The 16,913-nt window shown below is 42.8% G+C and overlaps 1 protein-coding gene across 2 annotated transcripts in view; it reads left to right on the top strand.

Moving 5' to 3' along the window:
- Nucleotides 1-664: 664 nt before the first annotated feature.
- Nucleotides 665-16,913, top strand: part of LOC139280248 (uncharacterized) — a 39,958-nt gene continuing 23,709 nt past the window's right edge. For both annotated transcript variants that reach the window (XM_070899884.1, XM_070899883.1), the window contains exons 1-5: nt 665-736; nt 3,639-4,004; nt 8,464-8,784; nt 13,495-13,611; nt 15,760-16,185. In XM_070899884.1, coding sequence (XP_070755985.1) covers nt 670-736; nt 3,639-4,004; nt 8,464-8,784; nt 13,495-13,611; nt 15,760-16,185 — 1,297 coding nt within the window. In that variant the 5' untranslated portion in view covers nt 665-669. The remainder of the gene's footprint in view (nt 737-3,638; nt 4,005-8,463; nt 8,785-13,494; nt 13,612-15,759; nt 16,186-16,913) is intronic.

Below are 16,913 nucleotides of genomic sequence, written 5' to 3'. Positions count from 1 at the left end.
CCAGCTCTGCTGCACGGACCTAGTGTGCACACATATCGCAGTGTGGGCTGGGCCCGTGCTGCCCCTGGGCCCACGCCTCTCCTGGGCCCCGGGAGGCTTTGAGGATGTCCTTGTAATGTTTCCGCTGCCCACCTTTGAGCTTGGTGGTGGATTTGAGGGCCTGATCTTCAAACGGCCTCAGGCCGCACTGGAGGCGGTGTCGAGGGACAGCCGATGATGATGATGATGGGTTAGGATGTTGTCATTTTTTTTTCAGAGCCTTTAAATTCAGCTGGGGTAAATTTTAGTGAGCTGTGTGCACTTCCTGATTTGAAACACAGGCAACGTACAATCTTATTCAACCTGGTGCATTGGTGGCGTTGGTTGAGGGATGCACGATTGAGTGGGAGGATATATATATATATAAAAACAGTAGCTCAGTGACCCCGCCCAGCCCTGGCTGCGCGCGCACCTCCGTCCGTTGTTGCCGGCGGCTGCGCACGCACCCCAGTCCGTTGTTGCCGGCGGCTGCGCACGCACCCCAGTCCGTTGTTGCCGGCGGCTTGCGCGCGCACCCCAGTCCGTTGTTGCCGGCGGCTGTTTCCTGGCCGGAGCAGGAGAAAGTCGGGGCCCCGGAGAGAGAGAGAGGGAGAGGGAGAGGGAGAGGGAGAGGGTCCGGGGGAGGGGGTGATGGGCCGCAGCGGGGACTCGCTGGTGCGGGCGGTGGTCGCGTTGGCCGCTTTGATGCGGCTTTCAGGTAAAGTGCGCGGGGCCTGGAGGCGGCCTCTGAGCCTCGGGCCTGGAGGTTGGGTTTCCCCCGGAGCTCAGGATCAAATTGGAGCAGAGCCACCCCCCCCCCCCCCCCTCCCCCCGCGGTCTGTAACCGATGTTCCTTTTGGGCTTGTTTTGCAAACCAGAAATTAATGCAGTTCCCCCCCCCCCAAAAAAAAATTATTATTCCTGAACATTTCACTTTTATTTAAACAACATTTAGTTGAAAGCAAAATGCAGTGGATGCTGGAAATCTGAAATCAAAGCTGAAAGTGCCGAGTAACTATAACTGACCTATGTATTTCCAGCATTTTCTGTTTTTATTAACATTTAGTTGAAGTTGTATGCATTTAAAGAATATGCAATATTACTCGCCTAAAGTGGGCGTGCTAACCCAAACCGTGATTGTCCACGGGCTGTTTGACTGGTGCATTGTGTTCAGAACTGTGGCTGCAATTTTCCGGGGTGGTAGTGGGCGTGATTGGACACAGGTTGGGTCGGAAAGTTGGTGCTCATGTTGGAGATGGACTCTTCCATTCTCTGAACATTTGTCGACCTGCTTGCGAAACCTGTCTGAGCCTCCTGCACTTCTTGCTGAACCTCCAGGATCGCCCTCTTTCTGGATGGCCCCGAGGTTCAGTGTCTGCCTGTAGCTGAGCAGAGCTAGGAGCCTCCTGTGCCCTCCGGCGAGGAGTCTCCACAGCTCAACCTGTCTCCACCATCTCCTCTTGCTCACTTGTGAATTGTGCGACACCAGGTAACAACACTACTCTATGTCGTGTGGCACTCACCGAGGTGTGCGTATCTGTGCTGGTGTTGGGTGCACTTATGTCTTGTGATGGTGCGCCCTCAGAGGCTGGAGGCTCCTTTTGAGGAGTCGTCTTTCTCTTCCTCCTGGACAATTTGGGGAGGGGGGAGCTCTTGATGGACCTGTGGGAGAGTAAAGAGATAATTTCTCAGCCAATTGAAGGAAGCGAGTCTGATGATGCCATTTGATGACACTTCACCAGCCGGTTTCCTTAAAGGGACCGTATGCAAATTTATTTTGACATTTGTGCTGTCAATGCTCTACAGCATTGAGATGCTGTAAACATGGACAAGTATTGCACAAGGGTGCAGGGCTGCACCCAGGTTCTCCCATGACTTCCTCCAGATGCTTATGGAAGGAGTCACAGCATGCATGGAGGTTCTCTTCCCTTCCAATGGGCGGAAGAGACATCCCCAGGAGACCAACGCAGCCTGGCTGCACATTGTACAGAAGGGTACAAGCAGAAATGTCGTTAGGAGGACTAGGCTGCAGTGGTGCAAACCTTTTGATGATCTCACTAGATCATGAAACGTTACTGCACAGCCACACTCAATCGCATCCTGCTGTGCCATTCATCACTCTGCCTTCCCTATCGCACATCATTACACACACCAACTTCTTGCACCTCCACCCATCCCTCGCTATCTGCATTATAACTTCCCCATCTCATTAGTAACCCCTCCCACTCACCCTCATCCTCGTCCAATCACACCAGCTAACCACACACAAGGATGTTCATGTGAAGTTTCTGTTAATGTGCTGTCAAACATTGAAATCTTTATTTTTAACAGTTTGCATTCTTGGTCAGGTCTGTGTGCACCTTTTTGAATGATGAGATATAACGTACTCCCTGCAATGCTGATGAGTGAAAGGAATGGCTTTGGCATTGTAGGGATGCTTTATGGTGTGAGGTGGTGCCAACGTGGCGCATCATGTGGCAGCCAGGGGTGTGCAGTGTCAAGTGAAGTAAATCTGGCCATGGTGAGTCCCTCCCTGGCATCCCGGGCAGCAATGTGGTCAGGTGGTGATGCCGTGTGTCCTGTGCAGCATCAGGTGATTGCGGAGAAGGTACTGCTGGTGTGCCTGGCACTGCTGGGTTTGGGCTGATTGTGGTAGGATTCTGAGGACCAATGTGAGACAGTATAAACCATACTCATTCTGATGTAATAGGTGGCAGGCAAAATTGAGATGACAGAAGCAATCTGTCAGTGGTGAGATAGGTTGTTCCAATGATGTGACATTGGATAGCGCGTTTTCTCCTAATCCTTGCAACCTGCATAAAGCTCAATTTTTCTTCCAAATGCAGTAAGCAGCAGCTTCTGAGCTTGGAAAGTGAAGAGTTGTGAGATGGGAGTTTTTATAACACATTTCCAGCTGTCAAGTAATGAGATGATTCCATGGCCATCAATTCCCACCCTGGTTTCCAGATGTGATCCATGAGCAGAGTGGACCCCATGGGCGACCTGGTAAACTCTGAGGATGAGCTGAAAGTAGTTATTAATCCTCTATTAACAAGGTTGTCGTGACATGAATTACCTCCACTGCTGCATGTGAGGTCTGCTCAGCGCTGACTGACTCGACATTTGGGGAAAGGCGCATGGCGGCGAGTTGACAGCAGGAATCATAGAAATTTACAGCATGGAAGGAGGCCATTTCGGCTCATAATGTTCTCGCCAGCCAACAAAGAGCTGTCCAGCCTAATCCCACTTTCCAGCTCTTGGTCCGTAGCCCTGTAGGTTACGGCACTTGAAGTGCACATCCAAATACTTTTGAAATGTGCTGAGGGTCCTGACCTGTCAAAAAAAGCAATTTTCCCAGCCGGTCCACCACCAATCGGGCCCGTTGACCCCCCTCCAGCAAAATTCGCCCCATAATGTACCACCAAAAGCGCTTATTTGAATTTGTTGTCATCCTATGGACGTGCCATTTATAGAAAGCACAGGCTGTCAGGCACCATCATAACAAAAATGTATCATCAATTCACGTCTATTTTAATATTAGTAATTATTTTCTAAAACTGTCCTTTGTTTTTTTACGAAATTGATTTTTATACTGATAATTTTGATCTTCATTATTGCAGAGGAAAGTGACCTAATTGTGTCCATGAATTCAAGAACTGTGAAAGCCATTATAAATACAGATGTTGTTCTTGACTGCCAAGTGTCTGGTTACACGGCTAAAGAAATTGATCTTAAAAACGTGGGAGTTCAGTGGTTCTTCCAAAAATTAGGTTCTCTGGATTCTACCAGGCGAGAAGTGTATCAATTCATTGGTGGCAAACGTACACCATACAGAAAAGGAGCCATGATTTATGAAGATGATTTGAAGAGGGGAATCGCTTCCCTCTATCTTCCAAGTGTGCAATTTACTGAAGAAGGAGATTACACCTGTGTTATTTTTATAACCCCAGATAGTGGAAATGGGAAATCATCAATGACTGTTTCAGGTAAGAATCAACAAGAATGATTCCTTCCTTTGCTCATTCAATCTGCTGAATTGCTACTATGCTAAAATGAAAGCAGATCAGGCAAAGATATTCAATGACATCATATGCATGCAACTATAAGCAGTTGCATGGTATTATTGTACTTTTTAATTTAAAAAACAGTAAATTGATTTTAGTATTGTTAGAGTTGGATCATTTTTAATGGGTACCTGAGGAGCCCCCATTGAAACAATAAGTGTTAACATAATTGCATGTGTTGGTATAGTATTACAGGATAGCTCATATGCATCCTGAGCAACTAGCCCTTCTCCGTCCCCCCTACTTGGCATAATCCAGATCCTGAAGTATGTAACACTTTGTACTATATTCAGCCGATGTGCTGAATTCCTTCAGGTGAGAGCTGGGTCCGTTTTGGACTGGGGTGGCGATCATCTCATACAAAAGGTAGGTACAGCATAACATTATCAGGGCCAAGGTGATGATCCGGACGATTTTTGATCGCCTAAGGGAGTCCGAGAGGAATTACCCAGATTTTTTCTTCCCAAATTGACCTGGATTTTTATCTGTTTCTTTGCCTCTCCCAGGAGATTGCATGGTATATACTGTATTGTGATGTACAAGCTATCACAATTGTGAGGGACGGACTGATGGACCAGGGAGTCTTTTCCTGTCTCTCATTGTATATCGACATGCACAATTCTATCAACAAGGTACCATTGGGAATTAAATATTCAGGGGTATTTGACAATCCGGAAGGACAGATGGAAAGGAAAAGGAGGTGGGGTAGCTCTATTGATAAAGGATGGAATCACTGCAATCGTGAGAAACGATATATGCTCAAAGGATCAGGATGTTGAAACAGTTTGGGTGAAGATAAGGAATAATAAGGGGAAAAAAAATCACTGGTGGGCGTAGTATACAGGCCCCTTAACAGTAGCGACTCTGTTGGTCGGAGCATAAACCAGGAAATAGTGGGGGCTTGTAAAAAGGGAACAGCAATAAACATGGGTGATTTTAACCTCCATATTGGTTGAACAAATCAAATTGGTCAGGGTAGCCTTGAGGAAGAGCGCATAAGGGACAGGTTCCTGAGCAGTATGTAATGGAACCAACCAGGGGGCAGGCTATCTTAGATTTGGTCCTGTGTAATGAGATTGATAAAACAATCTCCTAGTAAAGGATCCCCTTGGAATGAGTGATCATAGCATGATTGAGTTTCAAATTCAGATGGAGGGTGAGAAAGTTGGATCTCTAACCAGCGTACTAAACTTAAATAAAGGAAACTATGAAGGTATGAGGGCAGAGTTGGCTAAAGTGAACTGGGAAAACAGATTGAAATGTAGGACAGTTGATGAACAGTGGTGTACATTTAAAGAGATATTTCACAACTCAAGAAAAATATATTCCACTAAAGAAATAAAGGACGGTATCCGATTTAAAAACAAGGGCATACAAAGTGGCCAACTAGTGGGAGGATAGAAGCTTTTAAAAGCCAGCAAAGAATGACTAAAAAAAATGATTAAGAAAGGGAAGATAGAATATGAAAGTACACTAGCACAATATAATAAAAACAGGTAGCAAGAGTTTCTATAGGTATATGAAAAGAAAAAGATTGGCAAAAGTAAATGTTGGTCCCTCAGAGGACGAGACCGGGGAATTAGTAATGGGGAACATGGAGATGGCAGAAACTCTAAACAAGTATTTTGTTTCAGTCTTCACGGTAGAGGATACTAACAATATTCCAACAGTGGATAGTCAAGGGGCTATGGGCGGTGGGGGGAGGGGGGAGGGGGGAGGGGGGAGGAACATAACACAATCACAATCACTAAGGAGGTGCTACTCAGTGAGATAATGGGACTAAAGGCAGATAAATCCCCTGGACTGATGGCTTACATCCTAGGGTCTTAAGAGAAGTAGTGACAGGGATTGTGGATGCGTTGGCTGTAATTTACCAAAATTCCTGATTCTGGGGAGGTCCCAGCAGATTGGAAAACTGCAAATGTAACGCCCCTATTCAAAAAAGGAGGCAGACAAAAAGTAGGAAACTATAGACCAGTTAGCCTAATATCTGTGGGTGGGAAATGTTGGAGTCCATTATTAAAGAAGCAGTAGCAGAACATTTTGAAAAGCAAAATTTGGTCAGGCAAAGTCAGCATGGATTTATGAAGGGGAAGTCATTTTTGACAAAAATTTTCTGGAGTTCTTTAAGGATGTAACGAACAGGGTGGATAAAGGGAAACCAGTGGATGTGGTGTATTTGGACTTCCAGTAGGCAATTGACAAGGTGGCACGTAAAAGGTTACTGCACAAGATAAAAGTTCACACGGTTGGGAGTAATATATTAGCATGGATAGAAGATTGGCTAACAAATAGAAAACAGAGGGTCGGGATAAATGGTTCATTCTCTGGTTGGCAATCAGTAACGAGTGGGGTGCTGCAGGGATCAGTGCTGGGACCCCAACTATTTACAATCTATATTAATGACTTGGAAGAAGGGACTGAGTGTAACGTAGCCAAGTTTGCTGACGATACAAAGATGGAAGGAAAAGCAATGTGTGAGGAGGACATGAAAAAAGCTGCCAAAGGACATAGACTAAGTGAGTGGGCAAAAATTTGGCAGATGGAGTATAATGTGGGAAAGTGTGAGGTCATGCACTTTGGCAGAAAAAATCAAAGAGCAAGTTATTATTTAAATGGAGAAAGATTGCAAAGTGCTGCAATACAGCGGGACCTGGGGGTGCTTGTGCATGAAACACAAAAGGATAGTATGCAGGTACAGCAAGTGATCAGGAAGGCCAATGGAATCTTGGCTTTTATTGCAAAGGGGATGGGGTATAAAAGCAGGAAAGTCTTGTTACAGCAGTACAGGTTATTGGTGAGGCCACACCTGGAATACTGCGTGCAGCTTTGGTTTCCATATTTACAAAGGGATGTGCTTGCTTTGATGGCAGCTCAGAGAAGGTTCACTAGGTTGATTCTGGGGATGAGGGGGTTGACTTATGAGGAAAGGTTGAGTAGGTTGGGCCTCTACTCATTGGAATTCAGAAAAATGAGAGGTGATCTTATCGAAACGTATAAGATTGGGGGGGCTTGACCAGGTGGATGCAGAGATGGTGGGGGAGACTAGAACTAGAGGGCATGATTTTAGAATAAGGGGCCACCCATTTAGAACTGAGAGGAGAAGAAATTTCTTCTGAGGGTTGTGAATCTGTGGAATTCGCTGCCTCACAGAGCTGTGGAAGCTGGGACATTAAATAAATTTAAGACACAAATAGACAGTTTCTTAAACGATAAGGGGTTATGGGGAGCGAGCAGGAAAGTGGAACTGAGTCCATGATCAGATCAGCCATGATCTTATTGAATCGCGGAGCAGGCTCGAGGGGCCGTATGGCCTACTCCTCCTATTTCTTATATTCTTATTTCAAACTTGGTGAGTTCATGTTGTTAAATTTACTTGCTGACTTATTAGTATTCTAGAAGATTACCCATGATATTGAGTTGAAGGTAATGCTGCTGCAAGAGAGGGAGGGTACATATGGTCCCTTAGGATTTTGAAAGAAGATTGCGAGAGTTGAGCTTGGATGTGAAGTAATTGTGTTTTCATTGATGACTGAGAAATAAAATGCTTTCCTTACTGCAGGTAAAAAAAAAAATGTTACCCTCAGTACCATTGTTACATGTAAATAAGCCTGTGCATGGGCATGGAAGGAGAAATCGGGTTAATGGGCAGTGAAATTCCGTGCACGATGTTTTCCTATTTTTTTCCATTGCATTAAACTAGGAAATGGCAACATGATCAAGTTTCTGTTTTCTGTGGGTAGAGATGTCTGATTATCCAATGTTCTGCTGATGTCCTGTCACCTCAGTTGTGAGGAAAAAGATATTTTCAGCTCCAGTCATTTCAATATATTCAGTATTTACTTGACCTTGTGGGATGTAAAGGCTGAAAAAAACGACTACAGGTTGAACCTCTCTTATCCGGGACTCCCTTATCCGGCACCATCCCTCGTCCGGCACCATTCCCAGGTGGCGCAAGTGCAAAACATGGCTGATCAAAATCCTTCCTTCCCCAGTCTCAGAATATACATTAAAAACAAATTCGTACAGGGTTCTCACCAATATAATCTTTCTCCTCAATGTGGGGGTTATCGGTTGCCTCCGCCTCGTCGCCCCGCTGGAACTCCTGCAGTCACAGTCCTCGGACCAGCTGCTCCTCCCCATAGCGCTCCCTCTGGGGAGTCGGGCCGGCGGTCTCATCCTCGGGCCGGCTCAGGCCGTGTCAACTCTTCGAGGCCCACACCTCTTCCTCTTTCTCTTGCCCTCCCCCCCCCGGGCCAAAGACCTCCCCTCATCCGTCAAAATCCCCCATCCGGCACGGGCCAGGTCCTGAGGGTGCCAGATAAGGGAGGTTCAACTTGTAGTATTAAATGTCTAACAACTGTTGTATTGATTTTCACAGCCAAACCACAGGTGAGCTTATCTTCAGCCGCTATCACAATTGTGAATGGTACAGAGAAGTATTTGAAGTGTGAGAGTGTTGGCTTTTATCCTATCACAATTGAGATGAATTGGATACAGAAAACACAAGATGGGGAACAATACATTTTAAACCATATCTGCACGGGATCGCCAGTTAAAAATGATAATGGAACCTACAGCGTTTCTAGCCGTTTGAGGTTGCGGCCAACACTCAAAGACAGCGGTAATACACTTATATGCTTTGTGAAACATCGATCACTTAGTACTGGTTTAACATTGATGTCCCACCTGACTGTCAAAGGTAAGTTTTGTGTTTGATGAACGCACACGTGAAGTCTTGTGTTAGAAAATGTAGATATAAAATGAAGTCTTAACATTTTTGCTGTGAAACAATAGTGCATGAAAGCTTAATGTGTTCAACTGAAATTATTCTGCGGTTTGGGGTTAATAGCTTTGATAAAATAGCCAAGAGGGTTATTGTTATTTCGTATGACGGGAAAAGATTATCATGGGATGTCTAGTTTGGCTATCCATTCGATGGCCTCCTGAGATACTTTGCGAAGAAATGAGGTCTTAGAGGGCAGGTTGACGTGATATGTTCCACGGTCTGGGGCTCATGGCCACAGTCACACTTCAGGTCATCCTCCATCTTCCACATGCGGAGCAGGGTTCGATTGAGTGTTGTCCACTGGGAGGGCGAAGCCAGGGACCTCTGCTATTGGGTCAGCGATGACGTGTTGGTTCTCTATGTTGCATGTGTCCCACGTTTCCGTTCCTCTGGATGGCGGGTTGATTCCAGCTGCATGAATATTCTATTTCCCAGAATGGACGGAATGATTTTAAGTGCAGCAAAGAGGGTAATTTCAGATGAATGCAATAAGTATTTTTGTGCTAGATGCCCACAGGATAATTTTCTAATTTTTAATGTTTTTAAAAAAAAATATGTATTTAAAATGGAATTTAGTTAGCAGTAACTGAGATATGAGCTCTCTTGTCTTGGTGTTGAAGGAGAATAAGAATATACTGAACTACCTAGGCATCATTCACATGTCCTGGGGGCCACTTGCACCCAGCCTGTTCAATTGCCTGCATTTACAAGTTAATCTCATGTTTTTGAAATGCTAATGTATATAAATTTACAGATTGAGAGAGAAATGGATTATCTCCAATGGCAGAACCATCAAAAATATTCTCTTATTGAAGTTTTAATGTACATTGTTCCAGGCTTTGGCTGGTGTGAGACCCAGGCAATGTGTCATTACTTATTAGTACTGTATATCCTGCCAGTCCTTTGTCTTTCATTTTGCATGTTGAAACCTGTCTTTCAAATCTCAGAAAATAGGTGGAATTTCCTCCTACAGTAGTCCCTTGTTTTAACTGTCCCATCCAATTTGTCACACTGCCAGTGTGGCCATTATCACCAAGGCACACCTTGATGTGTCTCACGCCCATTGCCTCTGACACGTTCGAGCACCTTGTTCAGATCCACCCCTCTTGCCTTTGTAAAATTCTCATTGTGTTTTTCTCTCTCTCTTAATCCAACCTTTCTTTTCCTCTCTCTCTCTCTCTTTCTATACCTGAATTTAACCAACTCAATTTCACCCTCCTCCTCACTCCTGTCTCTTTGTTTATTTTTCATCCCTTAAATCTCATTAGCTAAGGAGATACACTGTTTGTCCCATTCACCAAGGTCCCAGATGCCCTGTTGCCCTCACTGCACCGTTATCAGCTCACACTTCGAGCAAATTTTCTTTAAACATGCACAAACAAGTCTAACTAACGCCGCACGCTGTGAGATGTCCCACTCCGGCAAAATCTGGCCCACAACCTTTTGAACTTGATCAACCTTCCCAGCATGCCTTCCAAACTGACAGTTGTGTGTTATATCCATTGTTATTAATACTTTTAACCAAATTCTGCTCTTTGAGCAATCCAGGGTTTCTAGCCCATCCTTTATAGTTTTCTTTAAAAACTGGTATTAAAGTCTAAAATCTTTCAATATGAATGCAGGCGATTGTTGTATTTTAACTATGATCTGTCCTCAAGCCATCCTTCCTCTGCAAGGGCTTCAGCTCCCTACAGCCTCACAAAAACAAATTCCAAATTTGACATGATACTGAGCTCTTCTTCTGTCACCTGTATCTCCATAGTTACCTTTTTGGCCAAGTGGCTTCCTCTCTCACATCTTTCTCCTGGCTTCTGCCTTCCTGATCCACATGGATCCATCCCTCTCACCACCTACCCTCTCAAGATCTTTAGGTTGATATCATGCCAGCTATTGGCATGATATCAACCTAGTCTGTTTCTTCCACTCCTCAGACTCAAATCTTTCTCTGTCTGAACTTGCAGCACTCCATTCTCTTCAGTTCAAGCCCAGCATTGTTATCAAACTCACTGACAAAGAGGGTTGTTGTATGGAGGGAGAACTTCTACCTTGCTGAACTTTTGCAACCCTTGACTGGGTCCATTCCATTTTTCATGTTTTTGCGCTCACCCCCTCCACTCCCCATACAGCATTGATGGGGTCTCCCTTTGGTCACTTTCCACTTTTACAAGGTGCCACATAAAAGGTTACTGAATAAGATAAAAGTTCACGGGGTTGGGGGTAATATATTAACATGGATAGAGGATTGGCTAATTAACAGAAAACAGAGAGTCGGGATAAATGCTTCATTCTCGGGTTGGCAATCAGTAACTAGTGGGGTGCCGCAGGGATCAGTGCTGGGAACCCAACTCTTCACAATCTATATTAATGACTTCTATATTAACGACTTGGAAGTAAGGACCAAGTGTAACGGAGCCAAGTTTGCTGACAATACAAAGATGGGAGGAAAAGCAATGTAATGGGGAGAACACACAAAATCTCCAAAAGGACATAGACAAGCTAAGTGAGTGGGTAAAAATTTGGCAGATGGAGAATAATGTTGGAAAGTATGAGGTCATGCACTTTGGCAGAAAAAAAATCAAAGAGCAAGTTGTTATTATTTAAATGGAGAAAGATTGCAAAGTGCTGCAGCACAGCGGGACCTGGGGGTACTTGTGCACAAAACACAAAAGGTTAGTATGCAGGTTCAGCAAGTGATCAGAAAGGCCAATGGAATCTTGGCCTTTATTGGAAAGGGGATGGAGTATAAAATCAGGGAAGTCTTGCTACAGTTATACAAGGTATTGGTAAGGCCACACCTGGAATACTGCGTGCAGTTTTGCTTTCCATATTTAAGAAAAGATTATACTTGCTTTGGAGGCAGTTCAGCGAAGGTTCACTCGGTTGATTTCGGAGATGAGGGGGTTGACTTATCAGGAAAGGTTGAGTAGGTTGGACCTCTACTCATTATAATTCAGAAGAATGAGAGGTGATCTTATCGAAATGTATAAGATTGAAAGGGCTTGACCAGGTGGCTGCAGAGAGGATGTTTCCACTGATAAGGGAGACTAGAACTAGAGGGCATAATCTTAGAATAAGGGGCCACCCATTGAATACTGAGATAAGGAAGAATTTCTTCTGAGGGTTGTAAATCTGTGGAATTCACTTCCTCAGAGAGCTGTGGAAGCTGGGACAGTGAATAAATTTAAGACACAAATAGACAGTTTCTTAACCGATAAGGGGTTATGGGGAGCGGGCAGAGAAGTGGACCTGAGTCCATGATCAGATCAGCCATGAACGTATTAAATGGTGGAGCAGGCTCGAGGGGCCGTATGGCCTACTCCTCATATTTCTTATGTTTTTCCACATTCAACAGGTAGGTCACCTTCCTCCATTTCCACCACCTCCAACATCTGATTTAGTGATCATTTTGCTGAACACCTCTGTTCTGTCCATAAGTGTACCCCTAAATTCCTTGCCACCTGCCACTTCAGTTCTCCGTCCCACTCCCACTCTGACCTTTCTGTCTTTGTTCTATAGAAACTTGAGGTAGAGCATCATATCTTTCTATTAAGCGCTCTGGAACCTACATGCCTTAATATTGACTTTACTAACCAAATCCCACTTTTTCTTTGTCAGAAAAAGTACTGGTGATGTGGAATAGGTATGCTGGTGTTTGCAGGGGGTAGTGAAGGCTCTGTTCGAGGTAAATCCTGCATTCTTGGTGTCAACCTGCTTTTATTCTTTTCCCAGGTTCTGGAGTTTCTGGACTCTACTCCACTTTGCCAATATTCTGTACTTTAATTTATTCCTGCCTAACTTCCCACAGCTTCAGCTATTCACATGTTCTCGGTGTAATGTAATAAATACCTTTTTAAATTTTTTTGATTTCTCTCATTATGCTTCCAATTGTCTCATTCTTTGCTGTTCCAGTTGTTCTGTTCCTTTTTAAATGCTGTTCATTTGTCATATTCTATTTGTTTCACTTATGATTTAATCCATTACGGAGATGGTCTTTTGCACTCGTGATTCCTCTCTGGGTTTGGCAGTTTAAAAAAATATATATTTTCTCCATCCCTTCTAATTGTATTAATATCCCTGTCTGCCTCTTCCTTCTCTGTTTTGAGGACAGTTCAGCACCCAAAACGTTAAGTTGTTGGTGTTCTCTCCACAGATACTGCTTGATCTGCTGAATGTTTGCAACATTTTCTGTTTGTGTTTCAGATTTCTAGCACCTGGACATTTTTGTGTTTAACGTTTTAATTGATGTAATTTGCTTTAGGTATTCAGTGCAGTGTACCATGACTTAAGAAAGCTACATTGCTGTAACATTTTTATTTCATAAAAGTAATCCATTGTGAAGATTTTTTTTTAAATCTGCAAATTTTGGAGCTCAAGTCAAATCAAGAAATGCTAAAAGGTGCAACAGACTGAGCAGCAGCTGAGGGAGATAGGTTAATGTTAATCAGAACTCTGAAGAATCTTCAACCTGAAATGTTAACCTTTCTCGATCAACTTACTGTGTATTCGTAGTGTGTTATGTTTTGCTTTAAGGTAAATCAGTGTCTTGGAATAAGGCTTAATTTGCAGATGTTGCTCTATTTTGCTATTCACTGTTAAAATGTACCTTGTGTGTTTTACCCACAGAACCAGAATTTGTTACACCAACGGGAACAATAGCTGGAAGTGTAATTGTTAGTGTATTGATGTGTATGGCGATCTTGGGCGTTGGATTTTTTACGTATCTAAAGTATTTCCGAAAAGGTAAAATATCCTTCTGTACACTTCAGAAATGTAAGAAGCACATCATATAATCTTTCAAAATGGTCTTGATCTCTTTTGCTGTGTCTAATTAATTTGATACATTTCCCCATGTGAAGCTGAGCTATCAGATAATCCTTGATCTGCACCGAGTTAGCTGATCTCTGTCAGTGTTTTTGTTTAAAGTGCTTCTCTTGGGGCTGGGCAGTGCAGGTTTGTTCAGAGGTCAGTCTAAAATTATGGGCCCCATTGCATTGTGCGTAATGAGCAGCTTCCCATGAGTGTCACTGCAGCTTGTAGGCAAGGAGACCCAACACAGTGGATCTGTTCAAATAAGAAACTTCAGGTTTAAAATAAAATGAAGCATTTGTTTATAAACATAACTTGCAAATAGTCAATAAAGAGTACTGTGAACAAAGACTTTTCTTCCCAGTTTTAAGTTACCATACTCCACAGTTTAAAAAAAGTTTTTTATTCTGCATTTGACGGAATATTACTTTGCATGTGTTTACTTTTGAACACTTCCGTTTAAAACTACATTGTCCATAAAAAGAGGAAAATGTAAATATTGGTAAGATATCATGCACTTCTGGCTTCAGTGTTTGACTCAAAATGAAATAGTAACATCTGAACTGAGGAGCAGGGAATGTAGAAATCCAGAGTGAGAAAAGCAGCTAGAAAACAAACCGTTCCCCCTCCCCAACCCCTGTCCCCCAGATCCCCAGCTCTCATGCTCTCACCTCTCTCTGTGCTCTCACTTATACTCTCATTTAATTTAATGTATGTTCAGAAGTTTATAAACACAGCATATTGTACTACAGTTAAACTAATCACCTTTTCCACTCACAAAGACAGTCTTTTTAAAATAAAATCAAAATAAAGTGTTACTTAAGTTAAACTTTTGAACTTTATTCCATTGTTTTTTTTGAAAAAATGCTACTGGGCAGAAAGTGCTAGAAGCTGATGGAAAATATTCCATTGGTACAGCTGACTGGTACTGATGTAGTCTGGGAAATTCGATGCACTGCTCATGGTCAGACTGCAGAAATCAAATTCAACTGAAAGTCATAGCTCCGAGCAAAGAGATCAAATCCAAACCTAGTCTTTAAGAGAGGCTGAGATCTTCAAATAAAAACTTTAATGAAGGCATTAAAAGACATGACAATTCAATGGACAAATTTAATCATGTTAATGTGAAATATGTAATTAAAAAAATATTTTATTTAAATCCTTATTTTGACATTAAAAGTATTAGTTACCGAGGGAAATAATGTTAGATGCGAAAATATTTCTCTCAGCATTTTGAGCGATTTGTGGGAACCCGGTTGCCAGATTGTAGAGTGACTTGTTTACATCGGCAAAACCCATAGTAAATGTGAACATAGCAATTCATAAAGTGTGAGAAGACCGTAATTGCTGGAAGTCAAGTGGTGCAGGGCATGTGTGAAGGTGTAAGATTTTTATTAAGATACCAATATGGTGGATCTCCCATGATGCTACTCATGATAAGTACTCTGATCTCTTGATCTTTGTCTCTCATTTGGTTGTATCGATCTGTCCATTCATCGCTGTAAGTCTGTTTTTTGCGCAGTTGATGTGTTTCTATTTTGTCATCTCTCTCCCTTTGGAGGTTTGTGTCTCACTATCACTGTGGTGTTTTTCTGCCAGATCTCTATGCCCCTTATCTTTCTCCCCAGATCTGTGTGCCGACCTGATTTGTCTGTGTCTAGCTTTTTCTTGATCTTTCTCGCTTTGTTTCTGGCATCCATCATGCATTACTGATCTCTGCTGTTGTGTTTCTTCACTGATTTCTGTCCTTGAGTCTTGATGTTTCCTTCCCTTTGCCTCAGCTTCTCTTTTTGTCTCTAATCTGTCTATTTGTGTCTCTCTACCTCTCATACTTGTATTTTAACTAGAGTTGCTGATGATTATTATGGGCAAGGCAAATTTGTTTCAACAAGGAACAACTTATTTCATTTCATATTTAGCGATCTATTAAACCAACTGTTGTATTGTCATGTAGGTGTTTTTATTTCAGTAATAGTTATGTTTAGTCTTAGAATGGATTCATGCTGATGTTTTTGAAGTAATAGGAAGACCTTGTGGCAAAGAATGGATACATTTCTAAATGTTTTTAAACATTTTTTTTAGTTCCTCCAAAAGTTTCTGATATAAGCAAACCTCCACGGTTTATACATTTGCAAGAGGCTGTTCTGAATTGTCAGATTTCTGGGTATAAGCCTGAGAACATTTCTGTTCACTGGTTACTGCAAAGAAAAGAGGAAAATAGCCCAAAAGTGATTTACCAGTGGACTCATGAAACGAGGAACCCACTAGAACCTGTACCAGATGACCAGCACAAACTTATTTCAAATAATGGACTTCAACTTGATGGATCCTTCAAGTTTGAGATGCCAGCTGTGAAACACAACAAAGATGGTAGCTCCAGTGTGAACTGCAAAGCTTCACTATGTCCTGACATTTATAAAGATGATAAAGCTATCCTCCGAGTTAAAGTCATACATACCACTCTTGGAAGGCCTATTACTAAGATGATCAAGCTGAGTGTTGAAGGAAGTAAGTGTGAATTACAAGTGATACCAAGCGAACATAACTGAAGAATTTTTGTTTATGAAGAGATATATGTATACATTTATTTTGACACAGATGAAACGAACTTGTTATAGAATGGTTTCCAGAAGATTATGGGTAAAACGATCCACCATTACACGAATTGGAAAACTTGTCACTGACACTTAAGTCCCAAATTGCTCTGACCATTTATGTATTTTATTCAACTCATTCTATAAATTCTGAGCTGCCTCCTCTTATACCACTGCATTCCATGGGGTGGAAATGCCCCCCTACTGAAAGGAGGCGCACCCACCATTATTTAAGATTTTTCTGCGCCCAAATCCATGGGGCGGAGAGAGGTTCGAAATTGAGTTCTTCAAATAATTTTTCTTCTTCGGGGCGGAAGTCGATGTGGAGTTGGACGGATGTCGGTCGGTGTCAGCAGCGTCGCGCTGATACGTAGGAGGGAGAGAGAAAATGGAATTATAGACCGGTCAGCCTGACATCGGTAGTGGGTAAAATGATGGAATCAATTATTAAGGATGTCATAGCAGTGCATTTGGAAAGAGGTGACATGATAGGTCCAAGTCAGCATGGATTTGTGAAAGGGAAATCATGCTTGACAAATCTTCTGGAATTTTTTGAGGATGTTTCCAGTAGAGTGGACAAGGGAGAACCAGTTGATGTGGTATATTTGGACTTTCAGAAGGTGTTCGACAAGGTCCCACACA

Source organism: Pristiophorus japonicus, chromosome 14 (assembly GCF_044704955.1).
Source record: "Pristiophorus japonicus isolate sPriJap1 chromosome 14, sPriJap1.hap1, whole genome shotgun sequence".
NCBI classification, from domain to species: Eukaryota; Metazoa; Chordata; class Chondrichthyes; family Pristiophoridae; genus Pristiophorus; species Pristiophorus japonicus.
Note: the sequence above shows the minus strand (reverse complement) of the source record. Positions and strands in the feature narration are given on the sequence as shown.